This window comes from Acipenser ruthenus, chromosome 24 (assembly GCF_902713425.1).
Source record: "Acipenser ruthenus chromosome 24, fAciRut3.2 maternal haplotype, whole genome shotgun sequence".
Classification (NCBI taxonomy): Eukaryota; Metazoa; Chordata; class Actinopteri; order Acipenseriformes; family Acipenseridae; genus Acipenser; species Acipenser ruthenus.
The window spans coordinates 26,967,814-26,978,405 of record NC_081212.1 but is presented as its reverse complement, the minus strand read 5'-3'; the positions used below and the strand labels follow the sequence as shown (position 1 = coordinate 26,978,405).

At 42.5% G+C, this 10,592-nt stretch overlaps 1 protein-coding gene across 1 annotated transcript in view; it reads right to left on the bottom strand.

The window, feature by feature from the left end:
- Nucleotides 1-750: 750 nt before the first annotated feature.
- Nucleotides 751-10,592, bottom strand: part of LOC131700610 (mothers against decapentaplegic homolog 6-like) — a 29,163-nt gene continuing 19,321 nt past the window's right edge. The window contains exon 4 of the mRNA XM_058999054.1: nucleotides 751-1,419. Coding sequence (XP_058855037.1) covers nucleotides 881-1,419 — 539 coding nt within the window. The 3' untranslated portion in view covers nucleotides 751-880. The remainder of the gene's footprint in view (nucleotides 1,420-10,592) is intronic.

The following is a 10,592-nucleotide window of genomic DNA, read 5'->3' as shown; positions in this document are numbered from 1 at the left end:
CCCTGACAGAGGAGTGTTCAATTAGCATCTTGTTGCTTCACACTCACTTTTTCACGTACTTTAGGTGTGTTTCACGGATTTTGATTGACGCTATTAGTAGTGCAGCTAATCGGGATCTGTGAGCCCAGTCTAAAGAGACTGAAGTAGCTGACAGCAGGTGTTTGAAAAAAAATGATTTTGAAACACAATTCTTATTCTCGTTTCGCCCTTTTGCAATAGCATGCAGTGAGTGTACCACAGAGTCAAGCACTTTTCACAGTGCAAAAGTCAGCTAGTACTCCTGCAGAACTGTGGAAAGCAATCCAATAGCAGAAGGTATTCCGGTTGCCAGGTATTCTAGAAGGTTAGAAGGTATTCTAAGCAGCATTTTGGTGTGGGCAGTTTGCCTGCCCTGTTTTTAGAATCCATACCCCACCCACAGACTTCATAGGTGTGTTGGCTCCCAGCTCAGCACTGCTGCTACCAGTTTAGTTACAAATTACAAATAGACACAAACCCCCAAAATATATAATGCGAATATTTTATTATCAATGTGTGACTGGTGTTAGCTTTTTGTCTGGGTATTAATAGTATATGAAAACTATACACCAAAAACTGGGCTTGACTCCTATTTTTGCTGTATATTTTTTCAAATCAGTATTGAAAGAAATTCTATATGAGCCAAAGTGCATTTTCTGGTTTCTTTTTTTCATATGTCCATATACACATTGCACCATACATAAATAATGACATTGTAAAAATGACTCCATATTTACAAGTATAATATATATTTCATATAATATATAAAACTTTATATTAAATCTAGGTAGATGATATTTGGGATAGTCTTGTGTTTTTTTTTTTCTGCTCACACTCTTTCCTTTAAATCGGAGGTTGACTGTTATCTGTTGTTAAGCAGGATCTCCAGCCAGCAGGGGCACGAGGTGATGAACTGTCTTGAGTAGCAAGGCCCCCAGCCCTTGGCGAAGCTGATCCGAACACTGTTAGGGTCATAGGGTCCGTCTGTGTAGTCCTGCTCCATGGTGTGCTGTAACAGGCAGGACTTCTCGTAATCAAACACTTTGATTGAATACCCGGGCATGACTTTGCGCACGATCAAGGTCCTACAGTTAGGAATGTCCAGTGTCGGAGAGTTGACGAAAATGGGGTGCTCACTCCGATTGTAGGCCCACACCCCATCCGGCTCCTTGCTGAGCAAAATCCCGTATCCGATTTTGCTCCGAGTCCTTCGGACGGTCTCGCTCCGGTGGTCTAGGCTGAGCTGTCCCAGGCAGAAGCCGTTTCCTTGAGGTAGGTCGTAGAAGATACTGACTGAGTGTTCGTACACTGTGTAGAGGCGGCCCACGCGGGTCCGATGCTCCCAGTAGGCCACGTTGCACCAGTGGCTTTGCTTCGTCGTGTCGGGTGACATACTGGCATCTGAGGGGGATAAACAGACAAGACACGTGTCACTAAACAAGAACGATCGAATTACACAGCGAGGGCTTAAATATCAAGGCTAACAGGAAGGATTAAGTTGAAGTGGATTAGCTTTTAGTTTATTGTTGTGAACAGATGTCTCTTTTATAAATACAGTATAAAAGCACTGTATCGTAATTAAAGAAAAATTTAAAAAAAGCATAAATACACAAAACCTGGCAGTCCTCGCACACAGCAGAGGCAGAGGTTTTAATACGTGCTTGATTAGCCATAGTGTGTAGGCAACAAGCTCAGGTGTGTCTCATTCAACTCGTAATAAAACCAGGAATGGATCAAAGTACTATGCAACGGGAGTCTTATTTCTATCCCTGAATTTCTTTAAGCTTCCAAATCATTGAAACCTATGGTCAACTCTAAGAAAATCCCTGAAGAATACCAGGGAAAACTAGATTTTATTGAAATATCAGGATATTGTATTAATTATAGTTCACCTTTTGAAAGTACGCTTACTGGTAAATTAGTCATCAAATCCATCAGTAACAGCAATGCCTGCTCTGTATGTTATTCAATATTGAACAATGTACTATTAGGGAGTCTACTGTGTGCCCGGAGTTCCTATTAAACATACTGCCACTTCCTACAAGTCTTAAACACTGCTCACTGTTTAACCTCTCTATACTGAAAAGATTTCACTGTTGTATAACTTCAAAAGGACCTAGTTCAATTCTACTGCAAATCCAGCGAATTGATTTCAGATGTCTACAAAAAAAATAGAGATCAACCAAGTGTGCAGCATAATTTAAATGGACACCTTTCGAATAAAAGATAGACACAGCAACAGTGTTCAAGGTGAAATTAAAATCAGCACGCACTGGCAGAAAATCACCATGGAAATGCAGCTTTCATGCATAATGGGACCATATCTGTGGAGTGTATTTTTAACACTGCCCCTAGCCTACAAGGCTGACATGAATTATATTTCCCCAGACACGCTTTGCCTGTACCTCACACATGCATTCATCAGAGCTCCTCTTTTATTTCCTGTCCAATGAGAACACAGTGCAAGAAAGGACAATAGCACACTGTGTATGGGACAGGGTGGAAGTGATTCTGTATGTGGGATGTCCGTTTGGAATTGAGAGCACAACCCCCCCCCCCCAACCCCCACATCAGATAAGTTAATAAAACACCCCCCTCCCTATTTTGAGAAATGAGTCATGCCTAAGTTATTGCTGTACAAATGCCTCAAACTTCAGTGTATGACAAATCATTACCATTCTAACAGCTCTAACTGTGCATTACGATACAGCACCTTAATCTCCTGCCTGCTTATGTGGAAAATAAGATGGCAACACCCTCAGTGCAGGGTTAAAGAAACACGGCCAAGGTTATGCTGAGAGAACAGCGACCATGAGGTCACATCCTCTTGTCATCTGAAACTGCACTCCATGATTGGCAATTTTCTCCTTTAAGCTTGAAGTACGTGCCCACCCCCACCCCCTCCCTCCCTCTGTATTCGCATTCCCGCACTGGGCAAGGGTCCCACGTCTGCGTCCGACGAAGGGGGTCTTCGCTACGAGCCAGCCCGGCTCTGGGCCCAGTATTCAGCTCCCTGACAACTTATCACAAGCCTGTGACCTCCTGACCCCCGAGCCTTCATGCCATCAAGTCTGATTAACTCACACACAGGGTGATGCCATTATTTTGCTTCAGAGACTCTATTGACACAGAGGATTTAAAGGCCAGGCCTGTGGCCCCATTCCTTTCATTCTCAAACCTCACTGGAGTTAATGGCCTCCCCTCCCCATTAACAAATTTTCCTTTAAGGTGGATTGCTGCAGTTTCATTCCAGCGGCAGACAAGTCAGTCAGCCAATCCCCCCTCATTCTCTCTCCATCCTGAATAGCCAAGACCTTGTCGAATGACTCCATCACCCAGATTGGAAACTGAGGGATGGCTGCTGCAGTGTTACCCAAAACACATCATATTCAAAACCCCTGCCCAGGTTCTATAGACAAACACAGACGCTTTGCAGTCCAAATGGCAGCCCAAAGAAAATATATACATGTATATTTCAAAAAGGGCTCCTAAATACTAATTAGTGTCAGTAGATTGTCAACTATTTAATGTCCAAAGACAACCTAAAACTGTGTTTTTTCAATCCCTCAACTACCCATATAAGAATGCAAACCCTGGTTTTGTCATTACTTGTGTGCGATAAGTAAATCTTACATCAAGCCACTAAAGCTGATCTCTCTTAGTGACCTATAATAATGACTTCATTTGTATTTACCAGACCCCTATTCAATTGAAAGAAATATGCAATCAAAAAACACAACCTTGCAGTGTATGAAAAAAGCAGGAGTTCAGATCTTCAGTTAGGGCAGTATAATAAAAACACATACAGAATAAAGTGATGCTCCAAAGGAAAGGGGTTTTCATTCACCATTTCAGGAACCCCATTGATTTCTGTGAACAATCCAGGGCTGCTTGCAGAGCAAAGGGTGATACGGTGATCAGTGCAAGCCCTGAAATGAGACAAAGCCGTCAACGTGGCCTGTGGTATTCTTTTTATTTAGTTTTTAAAGCAGCTTACTTTAGTGCTGGCTATGCTCATTAGCAATTGTTGCCAAACACCTTAAATAAACAGTGTTACCCCGACCCTTCGGCCCCCCCAACAACACGTACATTTGTTTATATAATCCTGAGTGTGGCACGGCCCTCCCACCAACAAAGGCCTCACTAAATCCTGATTCTAGTTAGCGCTTCCAAACAGTTCACAGGCCTCGTTTCACAGTGCTGGGGCTGCACAGCAGCAGCAATATATCTGACGGGGGCAAGCAGAGCCTTGGAAGGGATGATGGCCTGTGACAATGCAGGCTCTCTCCTTTGTGTAGAAGTGCATGCCTTTCTTTCTTTTTCTTTTTTAGCCGGGAGAACAGAACGGGCAGCTTGCTGTAAAGTTTCGGGTGCCCTGATGAACGGTAACTTTCTACATAAAAAAGTAGCTTGCTACCTCTACCCCCCCTTCGAATCCTGGTTAGTAGAAACCAGATTCTTCTCCGACTGACACAAACACACACAAGCGCTCAATACAAATCCTCCGTGGGGTTTATTTCAATAAAAAAGGAGTCAAAATGCACGTGATCAAACCCCAAATTACAGAGCGACCTGTAAAGTTCAAAATGAACTGTGCTTGTACAATTCAGGTTTGGAATGTTGAGTTCTATTAAGGTCATCTTCAGGTGACACCACTTATAACTTTTTTAAAACCATAAAAGCCTAGCCCCAGTTTTCAATAGTCTTTTTCTGAACTGGCTGTTCGGCCAATTTAGCCACTCTTCGATATAGTTTCATTGTAGTCAATTTCAGGATCAATGGATATAGGGAAACCCTAACCTCTCCCTGCTAGCTGTATGTGTTTTACAGCTCCCAAGTGCACAGCGTACACTGGACACGTTGCCTCTATACTGTAACTGAACCCCTAGTACTGGACTCCCTAACGTTAACAGGAAATTTGAATGTGAAGCACAATCTTCAGAGCACATGCATACATTTAGTGCACAGGCTCTCTGCATGGGACACACTGCATTTCTCCCACATGTAAAGGAGCTTTGACAGGGGGGGCGTAGAGCAGCTCAATTACTCCATGAAAACAAGCAGTGGTCTGTAACCCCTTCAAATGGGAAGGGATTCTCAAAAAAAAAAAACATTTCAAAACAACCATTAAACAAGATTTCCGTACCTTGCATTACCCGTAGTGTCGCTTTCACTCCTCTCTCAACTGCACTGTTCTTGAAATTTGCAGATTTGAAATTGAAAGAACACGATCACGGCAACAAAAAATGTGCTGAGCAAAAAAAAAAAAAAACACACACATGGCCAGGTGCTGAGAATCGATCAATCGAATCCCTATCTATATCTATGTATAGCACATTCAAGAGTTGATCAAAATAACATTGGCATTAATAGGGCAGCAGTGTGGAGTAGTGGTTAGGGCTCTGGACTCTTGACCGGAGGGTCGTGGGTTCAATCCCCAGTGGGGGATACTGCTGTTGTACCCTTGAGCAAGGTACTTTACCTAGATTGCTCCAGTAAAAACCCAACTGTATAAATGGGTAATTGTATGTAAAATAATGTGAAATAATGTATAATGTGATATCTTGTAACAATTGTAAGTCGCCCTGGATAAGGGCATCTGCTAAGAAATAAATTAAAAAAATTAATAATAGCTTACAGCATTGTTATATCTACAGCGATAACTCCGAACAGTAAAATATCTAGAAGCTCTACTATGGTACTGTAAGCACAACATGGTGTCAGCAGTGTGAGCGCTGGCTGAACTCTGGCTCCATGTTTACAGGCTGCGGTCTGATTCTGAGGAATCCTGTTCAAGGTATAAAACCTGGTAGCAATTATCAAGCTCTGTACCCATTTAACCCAGTCCCTTGTAACAGCTCATTTTGCCCATTAGATAAGTAGTTTTTGTTATTATATTTTCAAAATCACCTCCGCTTAACGTCAGCTTGTTTGAGTCACAATCAACCCGACTTTGATCCCTTTATTGTCACTAACGTGGTTTACTGTTTCTTACACAAAGCAAAGAAAGCAATAACCTGCCTTGTGTTTTTATGTCTATCATTTTTATGTTGCTACCTGCGCTTCACGTATGAATGACTCTCTAAAACCCTGATTAGACCAGGTTTTACCTACTTTATGCTTTCATCCACGACCACTTCTATTTAACAGATCATTACCAGCAAAACAATCCTTTGTTTTTTAAAAAAAGCAGGCCTGTAATCTGTAAAGCCCATAGAATTTGTTTGCATTACATCAAATGAAAGTGTTGTTTTTTTTCTGTTTTAATGCCCTTTAAAATTTTAGATTTCTTGGAAGCATTAAAAAAAAAAAGAAAAAGAAAAACATGGTTCTGACAAAGGACTCTCTTTCTACAAAGACTGGAGGCGGCAGCACTGGGTAATTACAGCTAAACAGACAAAGGGGCTGAAAGTTTCATTACCAATCCTCCTTATTATCTGGTAATGGCTGTAAAAGCAACATACAGTGAAAAAAAAGGAAGAATGAAAAAGAAAGAAAAAAAGAAAGTGGCCAGAAGGCAAATAAAACAGAGCGGTGAGACGGTAAAAAGTAAAAATGAAAGGACTGTGCCTGAGGAAAGCTTTTTAACAGGGGCTCTATTCTGCAAGCAGCCTCATTTTCTGCTGTCTCCAAGGCTGAACAAAGTGTCTGCCTGGGCCGAGGTGGATTACTTTTCAATCTTCTTTATCTCCCCGTATTCAAACAAATCCTGAAAAGATGAACTCATCGTGCAACCCTGACATGAAGTGAGCACTTTACCCAGCTCCTAATACAAGAGGCCTGCTCCGCGTCTTATCCTTAGCCAAGTATTAGTTTCACCTCCAGACATTAGACCCTACCACTGGCCAGAGTGACAGGGGGTGGCACACGGAAAGCCTTGTGACTTAAATAAACTAAAATAAGTATCCTGTTTCTATTCAGCTGTAGCCAACATAACTACCTTTCTGAGAGAGACCTATTTGTTGGTGCCGTTTCTCGTACAAGACAAAAAACAGCTTTCCCCCCCCCGACCCCCCCTTCCCTCTGGCAGTGGTACAGGCTACAGCTTTAAACAACTATCATTACAGAGCGACTACATCTTATAACAGCCACATTTAGGCTGGCGTCTGAGCTATCTCTCCCATCAAAGACAGCTTTATCAGCCAGACATACACACTGAAACTCTGGCTCTTGTTTATATATGGGTTTGTTCCTTGCAGTCACCATTTCCTCTCTTGCAACTGCTGCCTGTTAGCAGATACATCAACATGAGGAAACTTAAAGAAACTTAAACATGTTTTTAAAAAAAAAAAAAAGAGGAAAGAAAGCCGCAATCATGGAAGGGAACAACTCCCTGTTGTAGCCCCCTGAGCTGAGCAAAAACATTGTATCCAACTTCCAAAAGGAAAAAAAAAACTGATTGTTCATGACATATTTGTTCTGCTCTTGTTATACGTGCTAGGAGGTTTCCATCCAAATTAAAGGTTCTCAGATTGTGCCCTAATGCTGTCCCACCTATTAATCTTCAGGAATGTATGAATTCCCTGTTCAGTGGCTATCACCAGCCCCACACCAGACAGAACCCAGAGCTGCAGAGTTACGTGCTCCTTGGTTGCCTTGGGTGCCTGTTGCCCCTCTGCTTTCACGTCCGGCACCAGCAATCGGGGCAGGGCTTGACCCTACGATCCAGGCAGGTTTGTGGATGTCACTCACATGTGCACCAGCAATCAGGGCAGGGCTTGACCATGCAATCCAGGAAGGTTTGTGGATGTCAGTCACATGTGCACCAGCAATCAGGGCAGGGCTTGACCATGCGATCCAGGAAGGTTTGTGGATGTCAGTCACATGTGGACCAGCAATCAGGGCGGGGCTTGACCCTGCGATCCAGGAAGGTTTGTGGATGTCAGTCACATGTGCACCAGCAAGGGTGGAGATCCTGAACATGCTGAGGTTTCAAATCCCACAAGCAATACGACCGTATGACAAGTTTTGTTTTTATAAAACAAACCCTACTGGAGAGTAATTATCAGAGGCCAATGTCTAATTCAGTCTAATCTCGGTCTAGCTAATGCAACTCTGGTGCTAAATTAGGTCTTTGAAACCAAGCAGAAGAGCAGTGCTAGAATTGTGCAATGCAGTTGATCTAACAGTGTTCAAGTCTCTCTCATCCAAAGCTGTTAAGAACAACCTCCACGGGCTCCCATTGCAGAGCGGGAGGCCTCTCTTATCTGTGAATGAACATCCACCAGGGGCAGCGACTCCTGGAAGAATTCCAATGGGGAGAAGAGTGTGTGCATGTGGTTTTCATTTCGGCTGACAGCTACCCTGACCTCCTCCATGCTTTACAAAGCAGCTACACTCACACTTTAAACTCAAGGCTCCCAGCAAAAAATAAATACATACATAAATAAATAAATACGAACAACTTCACAAAATGGCAGCAAGTCTTAATGTCGGTGCACATCACATAAATAATGAACGAAAACAGCCCTTCAGATTAAAAAAGTTTAACAACAATGCCGCCGCTTAAAGGATATTGTCATGTCTAGCTCTTTTGGTTTGCTCTAGTGAAGTAATGCTAAGACATCTATACCATAGTGCATGCTAATAAGAAGGTATGTGTGTGTGTGTGTGTGAGCTTGTGTCCAACTGTGTCATTGTAACCATGGGTGGTTACACAAAAGATTAACCTTGCAGTGAGGCTTTCCTTGAAACACCTGGAATTGTATTTTTGCTTTAATAATTTACAACACATTATTACATCACAAACATCTGAGGAAAACCTAACAGATTCACCTAGCACTCCATCTTCCATTGCACAGACGCTCCAATCAACCATTTAGTGGCATTCCATTGAAATCTCAGCCCAAAGATAAAGCAAAAACATCCACGAGTTCCAGGACAATTCATCTAATGAATCATCCATTTGTACATTTCCCTGCTAGCCACAGAAAAGCCAGAGTCCCCACCCACCACCGTCGCCCCCAGTTAAGCAGCCCCTGTGTACTCTATCTCTGGGCTGCCTGGGGATGGCGCTCCTCCAGCTCTTGTTATTAATTCATCTGGGAGACGCACGCTGTATTCCTGGCCATCCCAACCACTTCCTAGTTTGTCGGAGATGGTGGGGAGATCCGTGGCTTGCCAATGCGCTTTTTAGTTCTTTTGATTTTACTCTGCTACTGTACCATGAAATGCAGTATTTTGTGTTCGATGATCGCCTGGTCAGCTGATCCTTGTTAAGAGTTTAAAGCACAACTTCCATCTTTAATTTCAAGATTCATCTTAAATTAGATATTTTTTGCTCAGTTTCTCATAGCCAGGGGATGGAGCCTGTACAGTAAATAAGAACAATAATAACAATAAAAAAGCAAAATGGTTATTATTTTTATGAATGTTTTTAAAACTAAAAAAAAAAAAACATGATTAAAACAACAACAAAAAAACCCCCCTAAAACTCTTCAATTGAAATGATGTATAAAGCAGGTCCCTGCAAACATCTGCAAAGAATCTTTCAAGTTAAACGAAATAGCAGGATTTCATTAAGCAAATTGCAAGCTGGCAAAAATTCTGAAAGAAAGGAAAAAAGCCACAGCCAGTCCTATAATTTAAACCTTATTTTAGATGCGACAGCCTGACTACATGAGCTGCACTGCAAAAAACTTAAAAAAAAAAAATTCCTCTCCGAGCTGTCCCCTCTCTGCAGACCACAACGTTTTCAGCAATTACAACGTTACTCCAAAACTTACCATCACTGCTCAGAAAAAAAAGGAACGAGCACACAAAGTCACCATTGTCGCCTGTAATTAAATTGACAGAAATTGCCTGAAATCCTGGAAAAGTCTACAGCATGTTAGAAGTATATTACAATGCAGGCAGCTCACAATTCAAAGCTATGCACTCCGAGACATTCCACTCAAAACTCAAAAATGCTCAAAAGAAGCATGTCATTCTCTACTGTTATTTATTTACTTTTATCAGTGCCAAGGGTGTAGATAACCAGTCAGCACCATGACCTACATCCAACAGAAGCTCCTTAGCTTCATCGTGATTTGACAAACAGATCTCTCGATACATGTAAGAATCCAAGTGAGACAGTCAGTCAAACCGTTGCTCAGCAACTAGTGCTAAAGAATGTCCCTGGAAAGTTCCATCACAATGGGATTTCTCTAGATAGAAGTCAAAGTGGAAGTGTGACATACTGACACATGGTCAGCCAGGCTGCCTCCATACACCCCCAGATTATGAGTCCCAGGTGGACAGATTCTTCAATTGCACAGAAATGATGCATTATAGATTGCGTGACGTGATGAAATAATACTGGTCTACAAAACCGTGTGTAATGCCTGTGCTTTTTGCTTCTGAATGACTGGGATTCTTGCTGCACTCTGTTATGAGTTTTTACTGAGCTGGCCTGCAGCCTCCAGGGCTCCATTGATCACAGTTATGGGACAGGGCCGGCAGCTCCAGACATGCACTGCAGCCATATACTCAAGAGCACACGAAGCAAAATCTCAAAACTCAAAGCAGGGGACAGCGATGAGGCCGCTTCTGTGAACCAGTGTCAGGAACCTGGCTGCGAGCCCCACTTCCCAGTG